We start from the raw sequence: 26,438 nt of genomic DNA on the forward strand, positions 1-26,438 counted from the left end.
TTTTTTTTTTTTTTTTTTTTTTTTTTGCTTTTTCTCTCCGTTTTATTGGTCTGTTCGGTTGTCATGTCCCTGATGATACTGTGGCACAGACTGTCTCTTTAAACCTTGCTCCACTTCTCCATCCCAGTTCATCCAAAGGAGTGGATGCACAGGAGGAAAAAAACAAACAAACACTGAACCCAAACCTCAGGTGAACATTTAGCATGCGCTGATGACGACCTTGATGAAGACGATGCTGTTCTCCTGTTACCATGCCTACAGAGAGAGTGCTTATGGGACGGGATGTCCTCAAAGGGAAGGGACGTTCTAGCTTAGCTCTCTTTTAAGAGATTTATTTTCTTTCTTTTTTTTTTATTTTATTGTGTAATTAATATCAGGCTGAATAAAAAAAGATGAATAAGGTTGTTTGTGTCTCAGTTTGGGATGTTTATGTGGAACACGCAAAGTGGTGTGTGCATGTTTTAGAGCCAAGGCCCACATTTTTAATGTAATAGTGCACAGTTGTCTATAAACGTTTTATGACACATGGTTATTGTCAGCTAGAGTGGATAGATGTCAGAACACATTTGACTTTACTAGACGACCTTGATTAGTTGACACAGGTAAGTTGGGGTCAGAACTGAAAGGGCAGGAAGATACACCAACCAGGGTTGCTCCAACCTGAAGCTTTGGAGGCAGCCAGTTCTAATCTGCTGCTGTTTTCGTTTTACTCCAGGAGAGGGCGCCGTTTTGCACTCTTTCCTCCAGCAGACCTTGTTTTTGATAACGCCAGAGGCCGCCTCCAGAGAACTTGTAGTGAGGATTACCGCTCTGTAATGTCTTCTGGGCTTCTCAAACACTAGAGGGCGCTCTCTCACGAGGACCCTGACGGGTTAAGATGAAGCACTTGAGCAAGATCATAGTTTATGAATGCTTGAAATGAGTTATTACAAAGAAGACCCGTATCAAACCAAGCTGTCCCGGGCTGCTTGGGAGAGGGTTCTGGCCAACATGAAAACCCCTCTGAGTAACAGTTCTGTCTATTCGCTTGTATACGTTGGTTATTTTTGTGACCATTGGAAACACAAACCTAACTTAAACATAAAGTCAGCTTTAAGTTGTTTTTGTGACCTTTAGAACAAAAGTCCTATTTATTTGTTTTTGTAAAACTGAAGGAACCCTCTGACCCTTACGTAAAATGATCTTATCTGTTTAGCTGAGAGAAAGAAATCATGAGGGACATAAAGCGCTTCAGACACCAAATTATGTTAACCAATCAGCTCTCAGTAGCAGTAATGCCAACCAATCAGCACTCAGTAGCAGTAATGTTAACCAATCAGCACTCAGTAGCAGTAATGTTAACCAATCAGCTCTCAGTAGCAGTAATGCCAACCAATCAGCACTCAGTAGCAGTAATGCCAACCAATTAGCTCTCAGTAGCAGAACTGCCAACAAATCCGCTCTCAGTAGCAGTAATGCCAGCCAATCAGCTCTCAGTAGCAGTAATGCCAACCAATCAGCGCTCAGTAGCAGTAACGCCAACCAATCAGCGCTCAGTAGCAGAACTGCCAACCAATCAGCACTCAGTAGCAGTAATGCCAACCAATCAGCTCTCAGCAGTAATGCCAACCAATCAGCACTCAGTAGCAGTAATGCCAACCAATCAGCACTCAGTAGCAGTAACGCCAACCAATCAGCACTCAGTAGCAGTAATGCCAACCAATCAGCTCTCAGTAGCAGTAATGCCAACCAATCAGCTCTCAGTAGCAGTAATGCCAACCAATCAGCACTCAGTAGCAGTAATGCCAACCAATCAGCTCTCAGCAGTAATGCCAACCAATCAGCACTCAGTAGCAGTAATGCCAACCAATCAGCACTCAGTAGCAGTAACGCCAACCAATCAGCACTCAGTAGCAGTAATGCCAACCAATCAGCTCTCAGTAGCAGTAACGCCAACCAATCAGCACTCAGTAGCAGTAATGCCAACCAATCAGCACTCAGTAGCAGTAATGCCAACCAATCAGCACTCAGTAGCAGTAACGCCAACCAATCAGCACTCAGTAGCAGTAATGCCAACCAATCAGCTCTCAGTAGCAGTAATGCCAACCAATCAGCTCTCAGTAGCAGTAATGCCAACCAATCAGCACTCAGTAGCAGTAATGCCAACCAATCAGCTCTCAGCAGTAATGCCAACCAATCAGCACTCAGTAGCAGTAATGCCAACCAATCAGCACTCAGTAGCAGTAACGCCAACCAATCAGCACTCAGTAGCAGTAATGCCAACCAATCAGCTCTCAGTAGCAGTAACGCCAACCAATCAGCACTCAGTAGCAGTAACGCCAACCAATCAGCACTCAGTAGCAGTAACGCCAACCAATCAGCTCTCAGTAGCAGTAATGCCAACCAATCAGCTCTCAGTAGCAATAATGTCAACCAATCAGCACTCAGTAGCAGTAATGCCAACCAATCAGCTCTCAGTAGCAGTAACGCCAACCAATCAGCTCTCAGTAGCAGTAATGCCAACCAATCAGCACTCAGTAGCAGTAATGCCAACCAATCAGCTCTCAGCAGTAATGCCAACCAATCAGCACTCAGTAGCAGTAATGCCAACCAATCAGCACTCAGTAGCAGTAACGCCAACCAATCAGCACTCAGTAGCAGTAATGCCAACCAATCAGCTCTCAGTAGCAGTAACGCCAACCAATCAGCACTCAGTAGCAGTAACGCCAACCAATCAGCACTCAGTAGCAGTAACGCCAACCAATCAGCTCTCAGTAGCAGTAATGCCAACCAATCAGCTCTCAGTAGCAATAATGTCAACCAATCAGCACTCAGTAGCAGTAATGCCAACCAATCAGCTCTCAGTAGCAGTAACGCCAACCAATCAGCTCTCAGTAGCAGTAATGCCAACCAATCAGCACTCAGTAGCAGTAATGCCAACCAATCAGCTCTCAGCAGTAATGCCAACCAATCAGCACTCAGTAGCAGTAATGCCAACCAATCAGCACTCAGTAGCAGTAACGCCAACCAATCAGCACTCAGTAGCAGTAATGCCAACCAATCAGCTCTCAGTAGCAGTAATGCCAACCAATCAGCACTCAGTAGCAGTAACGCCAACCAATCAGCACTCAGTAGCAGTAACGCCAACCAATCAGCTCTCAGTAGCAGTAATGCCAACCAATCAGCTCTCAGTAGCAATAATGTCAACCAATCAGCACTCAGTAGCAGTAATGCCAACCAATCAGCTCTCAGTAGCAGTAACGCCAACCAATCAGCTCTCAGTAGCAGTAATGCCAACCAATCAGCGCTCAGTAGCAGTAATAATAACCAGTCAGATAAACATTAAAGAGGAAATCCACTTATTTTTTTCTGCATAATTACGTCATGATTATGTAAACAAAGCCATGTGAGTGGTTTGATGTCTCCGCACGCAGAACAGTTCAGAGCGGTGGTGACAGGAACCAGACGCCCACCTCTAAAAGCCCCTCACAGAGAGTTAATGGTAATGAATCATGACACTGATCGATTAATCAGTTTATTACACTCAAAGGCAAAACGGCCCCCAAAGGAAACTCGTTATATAGAAGATTTACGACCATGTCGCCATCACGGACTCCGCACTTCGCTTTAATTAGACGCTAATTAGGCTTCCGCGCGCTTAAATTCAGAGCTGGGTTGCTCGCGCGCAGCGGCGGATCTCGTCGTGACGTCACCCATCCCGCGACCGGAGGCCGTTTGGTGGGTTGAACCAACCGCGGACGGAAAAGGGGACGAGAAGTCGGACATTCAACCGCGCTCGGCGCTGTCGCTCCTGCCCGTCGCCCCGCAGCGGGAGCTCCTGGAGGAGGAGGCGGCATGAGGTCGCTGTGAAACCCGGTGGGTGAGCGGCTGCTTTTCGCTCGGTCTCTTTGTTTTCGTTTGACGGCGCGTCCGCGGCGACGCGCTCAGCCGAGAAACGTCCGTTCCTCCGCGCACGGGGGGAAAATTCACGGCGAGGTAAAAGTTCAAAACCGCCCCCGGAGACCGAGTTAAAGGCGTTTAAGGCGCATTTGGGCGCTTAAACCCCGCGTGTGCGTCGGTCTTCCCGCATAGGTTCGCCCCCATGTTGGCTAAGCTAGCTAACCGTTAACATTACTTTCTCGAATTTTCATGTTCCACCTTAAGTCGCGCAGCTGGGACAGTCTGGCGGCATGGTTTAAGGTGGAACGGGGAATTCGGCCAGCTGGAAGCTAAAGGAGCCGCCTTTAGCTTCGAGCTGGTCGAGTTAAAGCGAAGTCTGCCGTCTTCGCCGTTCAGGCTGACGCTTAAAATGCGTTAAGACGTTAAACCAGCGCGGGTCGTCCGGACTTCGGCTCATTTCTGCCTGTTGCTGCGACGTTTTAAAGAGCAAGTCCACGTGTATGTTGTGTATGTTGTGTATATCTGTATGAGTTCCGTCAGTGAGATGTAAACGTTGATTCGGGGTGGTTTGCTGTGAAATTCACTGTAGAAGCTCAGATTTCACACATATAGCCGCTGTATTTACCACCCAGGACCACCCGTGGACCTCCTGCGCGTGTCTTCTGTAGATGTTGGTAGTAAAATAGTGTAAAGTCCGACTTTTTGTTTTTTCTCCGGACTGTTTTTCCGCACAGTGTCTTGCATGTGCTCCTTCACTACGAATAGGCCGAAATGCCATGAAACGGTGCCTCGGGCAGTGAATTCGTAACCATGTGGTAACTCTGTGAGGAGCTTTTAGAGGAGGACGTCTGGTTCCTATCACCACCACTGTGAGCAGTTCTGATGCGAATCTCCTTGTTTATCTGCAGAAACTTGTACAAATCATTGGCGTTCCCGTTTTAAAAAGTGGGAAACGCTGTTTTGTAGCTGCTGTATGCCCAGCTGGGTAGTCTGGACACTGGTTATGTGCCTGTGCTGCTCAGTGTTTGTTTTCCAGCTCACTTTAATTAATCAGTGCTTCGTTTTCATTCTTCTGAGTATCCTCACTTCTTCCGACTTGCATCTTGAACTGACTGTTAGGAATATTTTAAGAATGATCACCTGCTTGTCTCCACACTCACTGTCCATTTTATCAGATCCACTGACCGTGTAGGAGCACTGTGTATGGTGGATCATTCTCAGCAGTGACACTGAGCTGGTGTGTGAGTGTGTTGTGCTGATCTGAGTGGATCAGACACAGCAGTGCTGCTGGAGTTTTTAAATACATCAGTGTCGCTGCTGGACTGAGAATAGTCCACCAACCAGAAATATCCAGCCGGCAGCGTCCTGTGGGCAGCGTCCTGTGGGCAGCGTCCTGTGGGCAGCGTCCTGTGGGCAGCGTGCTGTGGGCAGCGTCCTGTGGGCACTGATGAAGGACTAGAGGATGACCAACACAAACTGTGCAGCAGCAGATGAGCTGTCGTCTCTGACTTTACATCTACAAGGTGGACCAACAAGGTAGGAGTGTCTAATAGAGTGGACAGTGAGTGGACACAGTGTTTAAAAACTCCAACAGCACAGCTGTGTCTGATCCACTCGGATCAGCACAACGCAACACACAATAACACACCAGCACCACGTCAGTGTTACTGCAGTGCTGTGTCTGATCCACCAAATGGACGTCTTATTCCCCAATTAGATGTGTCCAGTTCTACCCACTGGTTGGGACTTTCCATCGAACTCTTTTGGACTCCCTGCCACGGACAAATGTGGCATCACCAGGGATTGAACTCACGATCTCTTGATGACGGGAGGGCCGACACTTGGATAGTTGTACCACTTGGGAGGACCCTCAAGTCGTGGTCAAATACAAGAATAGCCACCACTGAAAGTTTAAGGTGGTGGTGGACGGGTTGGCAGTGACGTGTGCCTGAAACATTCCGTGCCAAGTTGCTTTCTGTACTTTTTGTAAGTTAACAGGAGTAACACGACTGTAGGTAAGCCCAGGCCCTTACACACTCTGAGTAGATATTAAATGTGTCTGCTGGGATGCGTTGTGAGACCGGTCAGAGCTAGCTACTGACCATATCACTGATGGATCGTTATGTCCGTAAGGCGTGAGTGAACGATAGGCCAGCACGATGATTCTCAGCCCTGCTTCGCTTGTGACTGAATTAAATTGCAGTTATTTTCCCTTCATTAATTTTCAGGCCTTTTTTTTTGGCAAAGAAGACCAGAACATCCACTTCAGTGGATCCACTTTGCACAAAGCAGCTTTACAGAAAAACCTGTTTTGGAGCCTCCATGAGCGCCACTTATGGCGACAGTGATGAGGACAATCTCTCAAGGAACTGAGACTCAAAAGGGGAACCCATCCTCTGCTCAACACCAGATGGCAAATGGCATTGATACAAAATATTAGAACACAAAACGGGGGAAAACCAGGCGGAGCAGCGGTTAAATAGTTTGTTTATGCAGCAGCAGCAGCAGGAGGGTCAGTTCATACCGGTGAAGTTTGAACAGCTTGTTACAGCGTCAAACCAGTGTAGGTCAATGGAGATGGAGCTCGGGTCACTCTAGCAACTCTGGTGGCCAGAAGTGACGACTCAGGTGAACGTCACTGAGATATGAGAGAGAGAGAGAGAGAGAGAGAGAGAGAGAGAGAGAGAGAAAAGAGTGAGGGTGAGGGATGTTGAGAGAGAGAGAGAGAGAGAGAGAGAGAGAGAAAAGAGTGAGGGTGAGGGATGTTGAGAGAGAGAGAGAGAGAGAGAAAAGAGTGAGGGTGAGGGATGTTGAGAGAGAGAGAGAGAGAGAGAGAGAGAGAGAGAAAAGAGTGAGGGTAAGGGATGTTGAGAGAGAGAGAGAGAGAGAGAGAAAAGGGTGAGGGATGTTGAGAGAGAGAGAGAGAGAGAGAAAAGAGTGAGGGTAAGGGATGTTGAGAGAGAGAGAGAGAGAGAGAGAGAAAAGAGTGAGGGTGAGGGATGTTGAGAGAGAGAGAGAGAGAGGTGTAAAGAGAGGCATGAAAAGAGCGAGGGAGAGAGAGAGAGGTGTAAAGAGGGATGAAAAGAGAGGTGTAAAGAGAGGGATGAAAAGAGTGAGGGAGAGGGATGGAGAGAGAGGTGTAAAGAGAGGGATGAAAAGAGAGAGAGAGAGAGAGAAGAGAGGGAGAGGGATGAAGAGAGAGAGGTGTAAAGAGAGGGATGAAAAGAGTGAGGGAGGGGGATGGAGCGAGAGGTGTAAAGAGAGGGATGGAAAGAGAGGTGTAAAGAGAGGGATGGAAAGAGAGGTGTAAAGAGAGGGATGGAAAGAGAGGTGTAAAGAGAGGGATGGAAAGAGGTGTAAAGAGAGGGATGAAAAGAGCGAGGGAGAGAGAGAGAGGTGTAAAGAGAGATGAAGAGAGAGAGAGAGAGAGAGAGGTGTAAAGAGAGGGATGAAAAGAGTGAGGGAGAGGGATGTTGAGACAGAGAGACAGAGGTGGAAAGAGAGGGATGAAAAGAGAGAGGGAGAGGGATGTTGAGAGAGAGGTGTAGGGAGAGGGATTTTGAGAGAGAGGGAGAGGTGTAGGGAGAGGGATGTTGAGAGAGAGAGAGAGAGAGAGGTGTAGGGAGAGGGATGTAGAGAGAGAGAGGTGTAGGGAGAGGGATGTTGAGAGAGGGAGAGAGAGGGAGAGAGAGGTGTAGGGAGAGGGATGTTGAGAGAGGGAGAGAGAGGGAGAGAGAGGTGTAGGGAGAGAGAGATAGAGAGAGGTGTAGGGAGAGGGATGTTGAGAGAGGGAGAGAGAGGGAGAGAGAGGTGTAGGGAGAGAGAGATAGAGAGAGGTGTAGGGAGAGGGATGTTGAGAGAGGTGTAGGGAGAGGGATGTTGAGAGAGGTGTAGGGAGAGGGATGTTGAGAGAGGTGTAGGGAGAGGGATGTTGAGAGAGGTGTAGGGAGAGGGATGTTGAGAGAGGTGTAGGGAGAGGGATGTTGAGAGAGGGAGAGAGAGGTGTAGGGAGAGGGATGTTGAGAGGGAGAGGGATGGAGAGAGAGAGGTGTAGGGAGAGGGATGTAGAGAGAGAGGTATAGGGAGAGGGATGTAGAGAGAGAGACAGAGGTGTAGGGAGAGGGATGTTGAGAGAGAGAGAGGTGTAGGGAGAGGGATGTTGAGAGAGAGAGAGGTGTAGGGAGAGGGATGTAGAGAGAGAGAGAGAGAGAGAGAGAGAGAGGTATAGGGAGAGGGATGTAGAGAGAGAGAGAGAGAGAGAGAGAGAGGGGTATAGGGAGAGGGAGAGGGATGTAGAGAGAGAGAGAGAGAGGTGTAGGGAGAGGGATGTTGAGAGAGAGAGAGAGAGAGAGAGAGAGAGAGAGGTGTAGGGAGAGGGATGTTGAGAGAGGTGTAGGGAGAGGGATGTTGAGAGAGAGAGAGAGAGAGGTGTAGGGAGAGGGATGTTGAGAGAGAGGTGTAGGGAGAGGGATGTAGAGAGAGAGGTGTAGGGAGAGGGATGTAGAGAGAGAGGTGTAGGGAGAGGGATGTTGAGAGAGAGAGAGAGGTGTAGGGAGAGGGATGTTGAGAGAGAGAGAGAGAGAGAGAGAGAGAGAGAGAGAGAGAGAGAGAGAGAGAGGGGTGTAGGGAGAGGGATGTTGAGAGAGAGAGAGAGAGAGAGAGAGAGGTGTAGGGAGAGGGATGTTGAGAGAGAGAGAGAGGTGTAGGGAGAGGGATGTTGAGAGAGAGAGAGAGAGAGAGAGAGAGAGAGAGAGAGGTGTAGGGAGAGGGATGTTGAGAGAGAGAGAGAGAGAGAGAGATAGGGAGAGGGATGTAGAGAGAGAGAGAGAGAGGTATAGGGAGAGGGATGTAGGTAGAGAGAGAGAGCGGTGTAGGGAGAGGGATGTAGAGAGAGAGGTGTAGGGAGAGGGATGTAGAGAGAGAGAGAGAGAGAGAGAGAGAGAGGTGTAGGGAGAGGGATGTTGAGAGAGAGAGAGAGAGGTGTAGGGAGAGGGATGTTGAGAGAGAGGTGTAGGGAGAGGGATGTAGAGAGAGAGGTGTAGGGAGAGGGATGTAGAGAGAGAGGTGTAGGGAGAGGGATGTTGAGAGAGAGAGAGAGAGGTGTAGGGAGAGGGATGTTGAGAGAGAGAGAGAGAGAGAGAGAGAGAGAGAGGTGTAGGGAGAGGGATGTTGAGAGAGAGAGAGAGAGAGAGAGAGAGAGGTGTAGGGAGAGGGATGTTGAGAGAGAGAGAGAGGTGTAGGGAGAGGGATGTTGAGAGAGAGAGAGAGGTGTAGGGAGAGGGATGTTGAGAGAGAGAGAGAGAGAGAGAGAGAGAGAGAGAGGTGTAGGGAGAGGGATGTTGAGAGAGAGAGAGAGAGAGAGAGAGAGAGGTGTAGGGAGAGGGATGTTGAGAGAGAGAGAGAGAGAGAGGTGTAGGGAGAGGGATGTAGAGAGAGAGGTGTAGGGAGAGGGATGTAGAGAGAGAGGTGTAGGGAGAGGGATGTAGAGAGAGAGGTGTAGGGAGAGGGATGTTGAGAGAGAGAGAGTTGTAGGGAGAGGGATGTTGAGAGAGAGAGAGAGAGAGAGAGAGAGAGAGGTGTAGGGAGAGGGATGTTGAGAGAGAGAGAGAGAGAGAGAGAGAGAGAGAGAGAGAGAGAGAGAGAGAGAGAGAGAGGTGTAGGGAGAGGGATGTTGAGAGAGAGAGAGAGAGAGAGAGAGAGAGGTGTAGGGAGAGGGATGTTGAGAGAGAGAGAGAGGTGTAGGGAGAGGGATGTTGAGAGGGAGAGAGAGAGAGGTGTAGGGAGAGGGATGTAGAGAGAGAGGTGTAGGGAGAGGGATGTAGAGAGAGAGGTGTAGGGAGAGGGATGTAGAGAGAGAGGTGTAGGGAGAGGGATGTAGAGAGAGAGGTGTAGGGAGAGGGATGTTGAGAGAGAGAGAGAGGTGTAGGGAGAGGGATGTAGAGAGAGAGAGAGAGGTGTAGGGAGAGGGATGTTGAGAGAGAGAGAGAGGTGTAGGGAGAGGGATGTAGAGAGAGAGAGAGAGGTGTAGGGAGAGGGATGTTGAGAGAGAGAGAGAGAGAGGTGTAGGGAGAGGGATGTTGAGAGAGAGAGAGAGAGAGAGAGGTGTAGGGAGAGGGATGTTGAGAGAGAGAGAGAGGTGTAGGGAGAGGGATGTTGAGAGAGAGAGAGAGAGGTGTAGGGAGAGGGATGGAGAGAGAGAGAGAGAGAGAGAGAGAGAGAGAGGTGTAGGGAGAGGGATGTTGAGAGAGAGAGAGAGAGAGAGAGGTGTAGGGAGAGGGATGTTGAGAGAGAGAGGTGTAGGGAGAGGGATGTTGAGAGAGAGAGAGGTGTAGGGAGAGGGATGTTGAGAGGGAGAGGGATGGAGAGAGAGAGAGAGGGAGAGGTGTAGGGAGAGGGATGTTGAGAGAGAGAGAGAGAGGTGTAGGGAGAGGGATGTTGAGAGAGAGGGATGTAGAGAGAGAGGTGTAGGGAGAGGGATGTAGGGAGAGGGATGTAGAGAGAGAGGTGTAGAGAGAGAGAGGTGTAGGGAGAGGGATGTTGAGAGAGAGAGAGAGAGAGAGAGGTGTAGGGAGAGGGATGTTGAGAGAGAGAGAGAGAGAGAGAGAGAGAGGTGTAGGGAGAGGGATGTTGAGAGAGAGAGAGGTGTAGGGAGAGGGATGTTGAGAGAGAGAGAGAGGTGTAGGGAGAGGGATGTTGAGAGAGAGAGAGGTGTAGGGAGAGGGATGTTGAGAGGGAGAGGGATGGAGAGAGAGAGAGAGAGAGAGGTGTAGGGAGAGGGATGTTGAGAGAGAGAGAGAGAGAGAGAGGTGTAGGGAGAGGGATGTTGAGAGAGAGAGAGGTGTAGGGAGAGGGATGTTGAGAGAGAGAGAGGTGTAGGGAGAGGGATGTTGAGAGGGAGAGGGATGGGGAGAGAGAGAGAGAGAGAGAGAGAGAGAGAGAGAGAGGTGTAGGGAGAGGGATGTTGAGAGAGAGAGAGAGAGAGAGAGGTGTAGGGAGAGGGATGTTGAGAGAGAGGGATGTAGAGAGAGAGGTGTAGGGAGAGGGATGTAGGGAGAGGGATGTAGAGAGAGAGGTGTAGAGAGAGAGAGGTGTAGGGAGAGGGATGTTGAGAGAGAGAGAGAGAGAGGTGTAGGGAGAGGGATGTTGAGAGAGAGAGAGAGAGGTGTAGGGAGAGGGATGTTGAGAGAGAGAGAGGTGTAGGGAGAGGGATGTTGAGAGAGAGAGAGGTGTAGGGAGAGGGATGTTGAGAGAGAGAGAGGTGTAGGGAGAGGGATGTTGAGAGGGAGAGGGATGGAGAGAGAGAGAGAGAGAGAGAGGTGTAGGGAGAGGGATGTTGAGAGAGAGAGGGATGTAGAGAGAGAGGTGTAGGGAGAGGGATGTAGGGAGAGGGATGTAGAGAGAGAGGTGTAGGGAGAGGGATGTAGAGAGAGAGGTGTAGGGAGAGGGATGTAGAGAGAGAGGTGTAGGGAGAGGGATGTAGAGAGAGGTGTAGCGAGAGGGATGTAGAGAGAGAGAGGTGTAGGGAGAGGGATGTAGAGAGAGAGAGAGAGAGAGAGAGAGAGGTGTAGGGAGAGGGATGTAGAGAGAGAGAGAGGTGTAGGGAGAGGGATGTAGAGAGAGAGAGAGAGAGAGAGAGAGAGAGAGAGAGAGGTGTAGGGAGAGGGATGTTGAGAGAGAGAGAGAGGTGTAGGGAGAGGGATGTTGAGAGAGAGAGAAGGGATTGAAAAGGATGTAAAGGAGGTAAAGGGATGTAAGGAGAGGTAGAGGGAGAAGGATGTAAGGAGAGGTAGAGGGAGATGGATGCAAGGAGAGGGAAAAAGATGTAAAGGAGGTAAAGGGATGCAAGGAGAGGTAGATGGATGTAAGGAGAGGGAAAAGGAGGTAAAGGGATGTAAGGAGAGGGAAAAGGATGTAAAGGAGGGAAAGGGATGCAAGGAGAGGGAGAGGGAAAAGGAGGTAAAGGGATGTAAGGAGAGGGAGAGGGATGTAGGGAGAGGGATGTAAGGAGAGGGAAAGGGATGTAAGGAGAGGGAAAGGGATGTAAGGAGAGGGAAAGGGATATAAGGAGAGGGAGAGGGAAAAGGATGTAGGGAGAGGGATGTAAGGAGAGGGAGAGGGTAAAAGGATGTAAAGGAGGGAAAGGGATGTAAGGAGAGGGAGAGGGATGTAAAGGTAAGGATAGGGAAAGGGATGTAAGGAGAGGGGTGTAGAGAGGGAGAGGGGAAAGGGATGTAGGGAGAGGGATGTAAGGAGAAGGAGAGGGAAAAGGATGTAAAGGAGGGAAAGGGATGTATGGAGAGGGAAAGGGATGTAAGGAGAGGGAAAGGGATAGAGGGAGAGGGAAAAGGATGTAAGGAGAGGGAAAGGGATATAAGGAGAGGGAGAGGGAAAAGGATGTAAAGGAGGGAGAGGGATGTAAAGAGAGGGAGAGAGATGTAGAGAGGGAGAGGGGAAAGGGATGTAAGGAGAGGGAGAGGGGAAAGGGATGTAAGGAGAGGGAGAGGGATGTAAAGGTAAGGAGAGGGAAAGGGATGTAAGGAGAGGGATAGGGAGAGGTAAAAGGTTGCAAAGGAAGGAAAGGGATGTAAGGAGAGGGAAAAGGTTGTAAAGGAAGGAAAGGGATGTAAGGAGAGAGATAGGGAGAGGTAAAAGGTTGCAAAGGAAGGAGAGGGATGTAGGGAGAGGGAAAGGGATGTAGGGAGAGGGAAAGGGATGTAAGGAGAGGGATGTAGAGAGAGGGAGAGGGAAAGGGATGTAAGGATAGGGAGAGGTAAAAGGTTGCAAAGGAAGGAAAGGGATGTAAGGAGAGGGAGAGGGAAAAGGTTGCAAAGGAAGGAAAGGGATGTAAGGAGAGAGATAGGGAGAGGTAAAAGGTTGCAAAGGAAGGAGAGGGATGTAGGGAGAGGGAAAGGGATGTAAGGAGAGGGAAAGGGATGTAAGGAGAGGGAGAGGGATGTAAGGAGAGGGAGAGGGATGTAAGGAGAGGGAGAGGGATGTAAGGAGAGGGAAAGGGATGTAAGGGGAGGGAGAGGGATGTAAGGGGAGGGAGAGGGATGTAGGGAGAGGGAGAGGGATGTAGGGAGAGGGAGAGGGATATAAGGAGAGAGAGAGGGATATAAGGAGAGGGAGAGGGATATAAGGAGAGGGAGAGGGATATAAGGAGAGGGAGAGGGATGTAAGGGGAGGGAGAGGGAAAAGGTTGGAGAGGGATGTAAGGAGAGCGAGAGGGAATAGGATGTAAAGGAGGGAAAGGGATGTAAGGAGAGGGAAAGGGATTTAAGGAGAGGGAAAAGGATGTAAAGGAGGGAGAGGGATATAAGGAGAGGGAGAGGGATGTAAGGAGAGGGAGAAGGATGTAAGGGGAGGGAGAGGGAGGTAAGGGGAGGGAGAGGGAGGTAAGGGGAGGGAGAGGGATGTAAGGGGAGGGAGAGGGATGTAAGGAGAGGGAGAGGGATGTAAGGAGAGGGAGAGGGATGTAAGGGGAGGGAGAGGGAAAAGGTTGGAGAGGGATGTAAGGAGAGGGAAAGGGATGTAAGGAGAGGGAGAGGGATATAAGGAGAGGGAGAGGGATGTAAGGAGAGGGAGAAGGATGTAAGGAGAGGGAGAAGGATGTAAGGGGAGGGAGAGGGAGGTAAGGGGAGGGAGAGGGAGGTAAGGGGAGGGAGAGGGAGGTAAGGGGAGGGAGAGGGAGGTAAGGGGAGGGAGAGGGATGTAAGGAGAGGGAGAGGGATGTAAGGAGAGGGAGAGGGATGTAAGGAGAGGGAGAGGGAAAAGGTTGGAGAGGGATGTAAGGAGAGGGAAAGGGATGTAAGGAGAGGGAGAGGGATGTAAGGAGAGGGAAAGGGTTATAAGGAGAGGGAGAGGGAAAAGGATGTAAAGGAGGGAAAGGGATGCAAGGAGAGGTAGAGGGAGAAGGATGCAAGGAGAGGGAAAAGGAGGTAAAGGGATGTAAGGAGAGGGAACGGGATGTAAGGAGAGGGAAAGGGAAAAGGATGTAGAGGAGGGAGAGGGTTGTAGGGAGAGGGATATAGGGAGAGGGAGGGGAAAAGGATGTAAAGGAGGGAAAGGGATGTAAAGAGAGGGAGAGGGATGTAAGGAGAGGGAAAGGGATATAAGGAGAGGGAGAGGGAAAAGGATGTAAAGGAGGGAAAGGGATGTAAGGAGAGGGAAAGGGATTTAAGGAGAGGGAAAAGGATGTAAAGGAGGGAGAGGGATATAAGGAGAGGGAGAGGGATGTAAGGAGAGGGAGAAGGATGTAAGGAGAGGGAGAAGGATGTAAGGAGAGGGAGAAGGATGTAAGGGGAGGGAAAGGGATGTAAGGAGAGGGAAAGGGATAGAGGGAGAGGGAAAAGGATGTAAGGAGAGGGAAAGGGATATAAGGAGAGGGAGAGGGAAAAGGATGTAAAGGAGGGAGAGGGATGTAAAGAGAGGGAGAGAGATGTAGAGAGGGAGAGGGGAAAGGGATGTAAGGAGAGGGAGAGGGATGTAAAGGTAAGGAGAGGGAAAGGGATGTAAGGAGAGGGATAGGGAGAGGTAAAAGGTTGCAAAGGAAGGAAAGGGATGTAAGGAGAGGGAAAAGGTTGTAAAGGAAGGAAAGGGATGTAAGGAGAGAGATAGGGAGAGGTAAAAGGTTGCAAAGGAAGGAGAGGGATGTAGGGAGAGGGAAAGGGATGTAGGGAGAGGGAAAGGGATGTAAGGAGAGGGATGTAGAGAGAGGGAGAGGGAAAGGGATGTAAGGATAGGGAGAGGTAAAAGGTTGCAAAGGAAGGAAAGGGATGTAAGGAGAGGGAGAGGGAAAAGGTTGCAAAGGAAGGAAAGGGATGTAAGGAGAGAGATAGGGAGAGGTAAAAGGTTGCAAAGGAAGGAGAGGGATGTAGGGAGAGGGAAAGGGATGTAGGGAGAGGGATGTAAGGAGAGGGAGAGGGATGTAAGGAGAGGGAGAGGGATGTAAGGAGAGGGAAAGGGATGTAAGGGGAGGGAAAGGGATGTAAGGGGAGGGAGAGGGATGTAAGGGGAGGGAGAGGGATGTAGGGAGAGGGAGAGGGATATAAGGAGAGGGAGAGGGATATAAGGAGAGGGAGAGGGATATAAGGAGAGGGAGAGGGATATAAGGAGAGGGAGAGGGATGTAAGGGGAGGGAGAGGGAAAAGGTTGGAGAGGGATGTAAGGAGAGCGAGAGGGAATAGGATGTAAAGGAGGGAAAGGGATGTAAGGAGAGGGAAAGGGATTTAAGGAGAGGGAAAAGGATGTAAAGGAGGGAGAGGGATATAAGGAGAGGGAGAGGGATGTAAGGAGAGGGAGAAGGATGTAAGGAGAGGGAGAAGGATGTAAGGGGAGGGAGAGGGAGGTAAGGGGAGGGAGAGGGAGGTAAGGAGAGGGAGAGGGAGGTAAGGGGAGGGAGAGGGAGGTAAGGGGAGGGAGAGGGATGTAAGGAGAGGGAGAGGGATGTAAGGAGAGGGAGAGGGATGTAAGGGGAGGGAGAGGGAAAAGGTTGGAGAGGGATGTAAGGAGAGGGAAAGGGATGTAAGGAGAGGGAGAGGGATATAAGGAGAGGGAGAGGCATGTAAGGAGAGGGAGAAGGATGTAAGGAGAGGGAGAAGGATGTAAGGGGAGGGAGAGGGAGGTAAGGGGAGGGAGAGGGAAAAGGTTGGAGAGGGATGTAAGGAGAGGGAAAGGGATGTAAGGAGAGGGAGAGGGATATAAGGAGAGGGAGAGGGATGTAAGGAGAGGGAGAAGGATGTAAGGAGAGGGAGAAGGATGTAAGGGGAGGGAGAGGGAGGTAAGGGGAGGGAGAGGGAGGTAAGGGGAGGGAGAGGGAGGTAAGGGGAGGGAGAGGGATGTAAGGAGAGGGAGAGGGATGTAAGGAGAGGGAGAGGGATATAAGGAGAGGGAGAGGGAAAAGGTTGGAGAGGGATGTAAGGAGAGGGAAAGGGATGTAAGGAGAGGGAGAGGGATGTAAGGAGAGGGAAAGGGTTATAAGGAGAGGGAGAGGGAAAAGGATGTAAAGGAGGGAAAGGGATGCAAGGAGAGGTAGAGGGAGAAGGATGCAAGGAGAGGGAAAAGGAGGTAAAGGGATGTAAGGAGAGGGAACGGGATGTAAGGAGAGGGAAAGGGAAAAGGATGTAGAGGAGGGAGAGGGTTGTAGGGAGAGGGATATAGGGAGAGGGAGGGGAAAAGGATGTAAAGGAGGGAAAGGGATGTAAAGAGAGGGAGAGGGATGTAAGGAGAGGGAAAGGGATATAAGGAGAGGGAGAGGGAAAAGGATGTAAAGAGAGGGAAAAGGATGTAAAGAGAGGGAGAGGGATGTAGAGAGGGAGAGGTGAAAAGGATGTAAAGGAGGGAAAGGGATGTAGGGAGAGGGATGTAAAGGTAAGGAGAGGGAAAGGGATATAAGGAGAGGGAGAGGGAAAGGGATGTAAAGAGAGGGAGAGGGATGTAGAGAGGGAGAGGGGAAAAGGATGTAAAGGAGGGAAAGGGATGTAGGGAGAGGGATGTAAAGGTAAGGAGAGGGAAAGTGATGTAAGGAGAGGGAGAGGGATGTAGAGAGGGAGAGGGGAAAAGGATGTAAGGAGAGGTTGTAGGGAGAGGGATGTAAGGATAGGGATAGGGAGAGGTAAAAGGTTGCAAAGGAAGGAAAGGGATGTAAGGACAGGGAGAGGGAAAAGGTTGTAAAGGAAGGAAAGGGATGTAAGGATAGGAATAGGGAGAGGTAAAAGGTTGCAAAGGAAGGAAAGGGATGTAAGGAGAGGGAGAGGGAAAAGGTTATAAAGGAAGGGAAGGGATGTAAGGAGAGAGATAGGGAGAGGTAAAAGGTTGCAATGGAGGGAGAGGGATGTAGAGAGAGGGCAAGGGATGTAGAGAGAGGAAGAGGGAAAGGGATGTAAGGAGAGGGAAAGGGATGTAAAGGAGGGAGAGGGATGTAAGGAGAGGGAAAAGGATGTAAGGAGAGGGAGAGGGATGTAAGGGGAGGGAGAGGGAAAAGGTTGGAGAGGGAGAGGGATGTAGGGAGAGGGAAAAGGTTGTAAAGGAAGGAAAGGGATGTAAGGAGAGGAGAAGGATGTAAAGAGGTGGAGAGGGAGACGGATGTGTAGAGAGGGAGACGGATGTGTAGAGAGGGAGACGCATGTAAAGAGAGAGGGGGAGTTCTAATGATGTTGCAGACGTGTACCAAAGATTAGTTTGCTTTTAGTGAACAGGCCGTATTTCTTACTTGCCGATGTCTGCTTATCTCTCAAAGCTTTCTAAGCAGTGCCTGGCACAAACACCCCTCGTCTGAAAGCATTAGGCCTAACTTTCCTACCTAAGGCCTATCTGGCTCAGTTAAACATGACTCTCTATACTCTATTTTAATAATTTCTAAATTAATGATTGCTGCAAACCTTTTATTAATGATACAGGATAATCAAGGATATATTTTATCAATAAATTCCCTCGCAATATTATAACTGAAAAACAACAAAAATGGAGATACAAGGTTTTCTTCCAACGGCAGTGATGTAGAAAAGTTGTAGGCCTTGCAATTTGAAAACTGCTCTCTTGCGATCGGTGTTAATGACTCCCGAAAACAGTCAGCTTCCAGTTCATCCCACAGGCACAGTCAATGGCAAAAGCTGGGAAATTTGAACTGTTTACAGACCATTACTCCTCCCACTGCAGTCAGTGGAATGTTGCTGCCAGCAGTGGTGGAATTTTCCCTTCTGTCTACATTGAAAACCTTATAAATATCTGGTTTGCTGCAACTGGCACCAGTGTGTGAACACACAGCGTATGGGTGTTTATGCACACTGAGTTTAGCTCAGTCATATATTTCCAGGACAATGTTGAGCCGGCTGTTCGATGAAGCAGCCCTCTGATCATGCACAGTGGAGCAGCCAAAACCCAGCCCTCATCCTTGCTTTGTAATTTGCTATAAATGCTGCATTTACTATAAATAGGTAAAGTCTGAGAAGATCAAAGGGCACGGGTTCATCAACATGACCTGTCTTAAGTGCCTGTTGATGGAGTGGCTTGTTGCACAACTCTTGTGAAACTCAAACTAGTGTCTTATTTCAAACTTAATCTGATCATTGTGCACATATGAACATGATCTGACTGTTTACATGCATACGATAGTTAATTGATATTGACTCAGCCACGCCCCACAAACATTGTGGGTTAGGTCTGCTTGGGTTTTCCCAAAGGGCCTTTCCCAAACTGTTGCCACAAAGTTGGAGCATTCCAGAAGGCAGTATTTTGGCATTCGCCAATCCCAAATTCATCCACCAGGCTGCCAGATAGTGAAGTATGACGAACTTTACACCCCTCCAGTCGACACTTGGCATTGAGCATAGTGATCTTAGACCACTCAGGAATGGAAACCCATTTTATGAATTTCATGATGCACAGTTGTTGTGCTAAAGTTGCTTCCACAGGCAGTTTGAGACATGCTACATGCTTCAGCATTTGCTAAATTTTGTTAAATAAAAATTGCAAAATTTCCTTCAGGATCAATAAACTGTCTGTCTGTCTGTCAGCAGCCCTGCTCTGAGTATGCACTGTAGCTTTGTGGCTGAGCTGTTGCTTACGGGTACGAGTGGGATGGTAGTTTTCTCCAAGAAGAAACTCCTTCACCCGCCATGGGCTTTAATGTGGTTACTGTGAGATAAACAGAATGCGGATGTGAATTGGGTGTTGTTTATAAGCTAGTTGTCAGCTTTGCCCTACTTTTACTGGTGTTTTGAATTTGTAGGAAGCGAAAATGAAACTTTGAATGTTTCAGATTCAGTTTTTATTACACTGGTTATCTACACTGCTCAAAAAAATAAAGGGAACACTCAAATAACACATCCTCGATCTGAATGAATGAAATATTCTCATTGAATACTTAGTTCTGTACAAAGTTGAATGTGCTGACAACAAAATCACACAAAAATAATCAATGGAAATCAAATTTATTAACCAATGGAGGCCTGGATTTGGAGTCACACGCAAAATTAAAGTGGAAAAACACACGACAGGCTGATCCAACTTGGATGTAATGTCCTTAAAACAAGTCAAAATGAGGTTCAGTATTGTGTGTGGCCTCCACGTGCCTGTATGACCTCCCTACAACGCCTGGGCATGCTCCTGATGAGGTGGCGGATGGTCTCCTGAGGGATCTCCTCCCAGACCTGGACTAAAGCATCCGCCAACTCCTGGACAGTCTGTGGTGCAACGTGACGTTGGTGGATGGAGCGAGACATGATGTCCCAGATGTGCTCCATCGGATTCAGGTCTGGGGAACGGGCGGGCCGGTCCATAGCTTCAGTGCCTTCATCTTGCAGGAACTGCTGACACACTCCAGCCACATGAGGTCTTGCATTAGGAGGAACCCAGGGCCAACCGCACCAGCATATGGTCTTGCAAGGGGTCTGAGGATCTCATCTCTGTACCTAATGGCAGTCAGGTTACCTCTGGCGAGCGCATGGAGGGCTGTGCGGCCCTCCAAAGAAATGCCACCCCACACCATTACTGACCCACTGCCAAACCGGTCATGCTGAAGGATGTTGCAGGCAGCAGATCGCTCTCCACGGTATCTCCAGACTCTGTCACGTCTGTCACATGTGCTCAGTGTGAACCTGCTTTCATCTGTGAAGAGCACAGGGCGCCAGTGGTGTTCTCTGGCAAATGCCAAGCGTCCTGCACGGTGTTGGGCTGTGAGCACAACCCCCATCTGTGGACGTCGGGGCCTCATCCCATCCTCATGGAGTCGGTTTCTAACCGTTTGTGCAGACACATGCACATTTGTGGCTTGCTGGAGGTCATTCTGCAGGGCTCTGGCAGTGCTCCTCCTGTTCCTCCTTACACAAAGGCGGAGGTAGCGGTCCTGCTGCTGGGTTGTTGCCCTCCTACGGCCTCCTCCACGTCTCCTGGTGTACTGGCCTGTCTCCTGGTAGCGCCTCCAGCCTCTGGACACTACGCTGACAGACACAGCAAATCTTCTTGCCACAGCTCGCATTGATGTGCCATCCTGGATGAGCTGCACTACTTGAGCCACTTGTGTGGGTTGTAGAGTCCGTCTCCTGCTACCACGAGTGTGAAAGCACCAGTAACAGTCAAAAGTGACCGAAACCTCAGCCAGAAAGCAGAAAGGTACTGAGAAGTGGTCTGTGGTCCCCACCTGCAGAACCACTCCTTTATTGAGTGTGTCTTGCTAATTGCCAGTAATTTCCACCTGTTGTCTGTTCCATTTGCACAACAGCTGTGAAATTGATTGTCAATCAGCGTTGCTTCCTAAGTGGACAGTTTGATTTCACAGAAGTTTGATTTACTTGGAGTTATATTGTGTTGTTTAAGTGTTCCCTTTATTTTTTTGGGCAGTGTAGTTTATTTCTACTATATTTTCCTTTTATTGATCTCACGTCTTGGCCAATTCTTGATGCATCAAAAATGGTGTACATGCCTTCATAATGCGGCTTTAAAGGGTGTTCATGTGGTGGGAAACCCGTTTTTCTATTAAACTGAGACACTCAAATGGAGAAAATGCTAATTTAGTAGTGTTTTAAGAGCAAACACTGCTTTACTCTCGTAGGTTTCTGTTTGTGTTAGGCAGTTAGCTGCCAATTTAGCCAGCTTGCTAACTGCACACACACTGATCAGGCATTACATCATGACCACCTCCTTGTTTCTACGCTCATTGTCCACTTTATCAGCTCCACTTACTGTATAGGGTCATTTTGTAGTTCTACAGTTACAGACTGTAGTCCATCTGTTTCTCTGATACTCTGTTACCCTGTTCTTCAGTGTTCAGGACCCCCATGGACCCTCACAGAGCAGGTTCTATTTGGGAGGTGGATCATTCTCAGCACTGCAGTAACACTGACGTGGTGGTGTTAGTCTGAGTTTTTAAACACCTCAAAAATGTTCTCACGATAAACAAAATTCATGTCGTTCGATTTCGGTACGTGTTGGCAATAAATGTCAAATCATTATTTCTTTCAGGTTTGAAGGCTGATTTTTGCGCCTGCTGTGGTTAATCGCTGTTTTAAACGATCCTTTATGGTCAGAACACGATAAACACTCACAAGACAGTGGGACATTTCACAGATCTGTCATGGGCGAGTGGGAGAGAGTGTCTGGTGAGCGGTTTCTGTCAGCTGGAAAAGCACGGCTGCAGTTTCTGTGATAGTCGTAATTGAAGAAGGAAAAGTTTGTTTTCATCTGTCTGGTCCCGTTACAGATGCTAAGCCAATCGGCCCATGACAGCTAAACTGTTAAGTTTCTCAACAACGTCAACAATAGCTGGCTCAGTACGTTTGTGATGGATCACACCATCTTAGGCTACATTTACCCAGCAGGTAAAAGTGGAATCTGACGTTTTCAATTTCGATTTGAGACGAAGGAGCTTGGAACAAACCGGCCAAGCGCGGCTGGAAGAGCTTGAGGCTGCAGCATTTAAAGAGTCTGAGGACACGAACCAAAGAAGTGGCCGTGCCTGAATAACGTGCGGTGAACATTCTGGGTGATGAGCTCAGCTGTCAACTACTGGAACTACCTGTGATGCTGGCGAAAACGAAACTGACCCTTCCGGGAGTGACAGGCATTCACTGGCCGTCATGATTGTTTACCTTTGGACGAGCCACGTGAAAGGTCTGTTTAGGAGCTGATCTGTTCAGACAGATGACAATTGAACAGATCACAATCAAAAGATAATGTGAACAGCCAAACAAACAAATCGGATTTGGTGAAACAATCAGATTTGGGCCACTTTTACCTGCAAACGTAGCCTTTATGCCGTCAGTCCTAACACAGCCGTGTCAGAGCACAGCACTATTCAAACGCCATCGTAGTAGTTTAAGGGGTGAACTGTAACATATCAACACCACACAGTCCTCCTCATAGGTATGTTCCAACTGAAAGCAGTGCTTTTGTCGTGTTTGATCTACAGTATCATGAATTCACCATGTGTGGCTAATGGAGCGTGTCTTCAGGTTAGCCAGCTGCTAAAAACAACTAGCCTGGAAAGATGGCGCTCTCCCGCTCTCCAGTGCCTCACAGCTTCCTCAGGTTACTTTCGTTTAAATCAGGGCTGTTACTCAGGGCTAACATGAACCCACTTCTTTCCTTCACTTCCATTGTTTGGGAATGCACTAATACTAAACTGACTTTTTGAGCACTGTAACAGTGCTCTAGTTGTGATTTAACACTGTCACTCACACATGGAACGTATAACTCCACATTTCAGATGGTGCTACAGACTGTTCTCTGCTGAAGCATCAAGTTGCATGGGGTGTGGGTTTTTTTTTTGTTTTTTTTTTTAAAAACCACAACATGCCCAGAAAAACATTCACAACTAGGGATGTATGTGGTTACATGGGTACTCGATTCACTGTTCGAAGAGTGTGTATCGAAATACTGAAGTCACTGTTTGGGTATTTATTTCATCACACAAAGGTGAAGAAAGTGTACACATTGATTCAGTGTGTACTAATAATTCAATTAAATGCAACTTTCATATTGAAAGGACACTGTAAAAAAAAAATACTATATATAATATATGTATGTATGTGTGTATGTCTATATAATATGTGTATGTATATATATATATATTATATATATATATATATATATATGTATGTGTGTGTGTGTGTGTGTGTGTGTGAGGGAGATAATAAACCTGCGTTAACTGAGGTAGTTGCTGTAGCTGATGTTGGACATTGGGACGTCTGTTCTTTAGCTCTTGTGGATACTTGAATATGTCCATACAGTCACAAATTCACAGTAAAGATAAAACATAGTAATATTGCCCACCTCTAATGTCTTACTTTACCTGACCACATCAGTGTTTCCTCTAGATTTTTAAAATAATTAATTTTTTTTATTTTAGTAAAGACTGTTATGAATGAGCTAGAATGTCTTTGGTGTTACTGGATGTTATGAAGGTGTGTCTGTGTGCAGGTGGTGATGGAGACGTGTCGGTGGTGTAGGGCCAAAAGCAGTGCTGTCCTCACGGCGACCCTGCAGCGCTACTGCACCGGTGGGCTGACGCCAGAGGATGTACAGGAAGCCAACACTGATCTCCTCTTATGCACAGATTGCGTGGCGAAGTACCACGAAGCGAGAGATGGATTACCCTCACTGCACAAGGTATGCAAACGTAGACCCCTGGCCAGAAACACAAACAGTTGTTCCCAAAAGTGCACAGCAGTAAAGCCTCTGAAGTGATGGTGTTCCGTAGTCGGGGTCGTGGCCATTTAAAGGGTTAAAGGATTCTTTGAACTACAAGGTTGTAGCAGCTTTACGTACAGGCAGGTGGCTGGTAGCCCACTCTTAAAGATGGACATTCGAGGGTTCTTTAGTAAAGAAAATGATTGCGTGGTTAAAGGATTCTTTGCATCGTGGAAGCGTTTTTCAGGTTGATGGAGAATGTGCTGTAGGTGGTTCTGAATAGAAACTTTTTAAAACGGCACCGAAAAGGTTCTTCTGTTGTTACAAGCATGACATCGTAACAATAACAGAACCCTTCTAAAACCGGTTCTGTATTGAACCAATAGGGACGATTTATCCCTTTATCTCACTCTGCCGTTCTCCGGCCGTTTGCCTCCCTCTTTGTCGTCGCTCGGCTGTTGTCCGGCCGTTTCCCCTCCCTCTTTATGTCGCCGCTCAGCTGTTGTCCGGCCGTTTCCCTCCCTCTTTATCGTCGCTCGGCTGTTCTCCGGCCGCTTCCTTCCCTTTATATCGTCGCTCGGCTGTTCTCCGGCCGCTTCCTTCCCTTTATATCGTCGCTCGGCTGTTGTCCGGCCGTTTCCCTCCCTCTTTATGTTGTCGCTCGGCTGTTGTCCGGCCGCTTCCTTCCCTCTTTATGTCGCCGCTCGGCTGTTGTCCGGCCGTTTCCCTCCCTCTTTATGTCGCCGCTCGGCTGTTGTCCGGCCGTTTCCCTCCCTCTTTATGTCGCCACTCGGCTGTTGTCCGGCCGTTTCCCTCCCTCTTTATGTCGCCGCTCGGCTGTTGTCCGGCCGTTTCCCTCCCTCTTTATGTCGCCGCTCGGCTGTTGTCCGGCCGTTTCCCTCCCTCTTTATGTCGCCGCTCGGCTGTTGTCCGGCCGTTTCCCTCCCTCTTTATGTCGCCGCTCGGCTGTTGTCCGGCCGTTTCCCTCCCTCTTTATGTCGTCGCTCGGCTGTTGTCCGGCCGCTTCCTTCCCTCTTTATGTCGCCGCTCGGCTGTTGTCCGGCCGTTTCCCTCCCTCTTTATGTCGCCGCTCGGCTGTTGTCCGGCCGTTTCCCTCCCTCTTTATGTCGCCGCTCGGCTGTTGTCCGGCCGTTTCCCTCCCTCTTTATGTCGCCGCTCGGCTGTTGTCCGGCCGTTTCCCTCCCTCTTTATGTCGTCGCTATAGAAAATTAATTAATTTTATAGAAAATTAATTATGACTGTTTTTGGGGCACATAACCACACAAATGATGAGTAAAATAAAGTACAACAAAACCATATTTGAAGAATAATATTGATAGACAGTGTGTCGTTGCGTCCGCTCAGTAAGTAGTGAGCCTTGAATACATAGACTTGTAAAACTTTTAAAGCTTGTGAACATGGCTGTGTACATACAGTCCACATTATATATTCTGATGTGTTCAGAATTCATACGCGGGCTCATTTGCTGTTTCCTCTACTCTGTCTCAGCGCCTCTGGGAGCTGGAGACGACTCGGCTACTCAGAGTTTTCCAGGAAGTGCTGGAGACGGAAATGGAGGAGGATGACCTGTACTACATTGAAAATGGTGAGGAGCAGCCCGTCATTGGGTCCGCAGAGGAAATTTGCGACCGGCTCCGAAGCCCGTTCGTGGAGGTGCTGAAATTCCCGTACCTGCTGTGCCACCGGGACCTCTGTAAGTCTTTTTTTTTTTTTATTATTATTATTTCTGATTGATATTAGAACCAAAGATCTGTATGGATCATTCTACCAAACTGGTTCAAATTCGGAGCTGAAAACAGTTCAGATTTTTAAATGACTTTAGACTAAAATCCTTTTGCTTTGAGTGACCCTATGCCTCAGTTACGTACAGACAGATGTTGGAACAGTCCGTTTTGTTAGTCCATTAGTTTGTCAGTTTCATACCTTTCACAAAACACAAAAACGATTTGAGTGCTAACAGCTCCCCCCTTGTGCAGATGTTTAGGCATGTGGATTGTAATATGATACCAATGGACCCATCAGTTTAACATGCTGTCCTACAAAATGGGAACTTGCACTGTACAAATGTAAACATGAGCAACATCAGCTGCTTGTGTTACTTACATAAATTAATAAAATAAAACACAGAAAGGTAATGCACCATTTACTTTCTTCTAAAATACATAGGCTATGTTTAAATACCTGGATAACCCCACTAAAATATTTCATGACCTTTCCAATTAGTCACTGTGTTCATTTCCAATTAGTCAGCAGTTAACTGCTGTTTTCCTCTTTGTCATGACTTCAATGTTATGTCATGTCTATTGGCTGTATGAGTATAACACAGATTACATTAACAATACTTAAGCAGTAGAACACGAGGGAGTGTTTAATCTAAACAAATCATGTTTGTAACACCACGTTTATCTTAGGTGCGTTAATACGAAAAAAATATATGTCTAAGAAGAGATACTGAAATACTCAGACCAGCCCGTCTGGCACCAACAACCACGCCACGTTCAAAGTCCCTTAAATCCCCTTTCTTCCCCGTTCTGATGCTCGGTCTGCACTTCAGCAAGTTGTCTTGACCACCTCTACATGCCGTGTGTGTGTGTGTGTGTGTGTGCGTGTGTGTACGTATACACAGTATACAGTAATATTGCACTATTCCAATGTACAGTTGTACAGTAATAAGTTATGAAATGTGCTGCTGTTCTCATCTCTGTGCCGTTAGTCTGAGGTAGATAATAAATGAGATGCAGGAACACAGTGGTTAGAATAGTGATCTAGAAATCTAACAAATTATGCAAGATATGAATATAACATGTACAACACGTCAGTCTATACACTACCAGTCAAAAGTTTTATAACACCCCAGTTTTTCCAGTTATATATTGCAATTCAAGTCGTTCAACTCCAATGAATAGCTTGAAATAGTACAAAGGTAGGTGCTGAACTTCCAGAGATTTAAAAAAAAAAAAGAAAAAAAAGCTAAGGTTACCCAAAACTGAAAAATAACGTACATTTCAGAATTATACAAAAAGGCCTCTTTCAGGGAACATGCAATGGGTTAACAATTTAAAGCTGTTCTGCAGAAATGAAGGTTGATCAAGCTTTGAAAGCTGGTGCTACTAATTCCTACAGGTGTTCCAACTTTTCTTGATTGCTTACAGCCATCTCTGTCTGCATAAAACACACTGTGGTACCATATCCTCACTGTACTGCAGAAAATAGTGTGTTGCTACAAAAATGGTGAGAAAAAGGCAATTAGAGTGGAAGAGAGACAGACCATCATAACACTTAAAAATGTAGGTCTTTCCTGCAGAGAAATTGCCAAGGAAGTCGAGGTGTCAGTGAGCACAGTTTTCTTCACCATCGAAAGGCACTCAGAAACTGGGGGAAACTGACAGGAAGAGGTCTGGCAGACCCAAAGC

At 48.0% G+C, this 26,438-nt stretch overlaps 1 protein-coding gene across 4 annotated transcripts in view; it reads left to right on the forward strand.

Moving 5' to 3' along the window:
• Positions 1-3,543: 3,543 nt before the first annotated feature.
• Positions 3,544-26,438, forward strand: part of setx (senataxin) — a 53,140-nt gene continuing 30,245 nt past the window's right edge. Inside the window, exons 1-3 of one of the 4 annotated variants that reach the window (XM_037545851.1) lie at positions 3,544-3,855; positions 22,795-22,983; positions 24,514-24,718. In XM_037545851.1, coding sequence (XP_037401748.1) covers positions 22,801-22,983; positions 24,514-24,718 — 388 coding nt within the window. In that variant the 5' untranslated portion in view covers positions 3,544-3,855; positions 22,795-22,800. The other 3 variants (XM_037545854.1, XM_037545853.1, XM_037545852.1) reach the window with 3 other exon arrangements.

The sequence above is a fragment of the Pygocentrus nattereri genome, chromosome 16, assembly GCF_015220715.1.
Source record: "Pygocentrus nattereri isolate fPygNat1 chromosome 16, fPygNat1.pri, whole genome shotgun sequence".
NCBI classification, from domain to species: domain Eukaryota; kingdom Metazoa; phylum Chordata; class Actinopteri; order Characiformes; family Serrasalmidae; genus Pygocentrus; species Pygocentrus nattereri.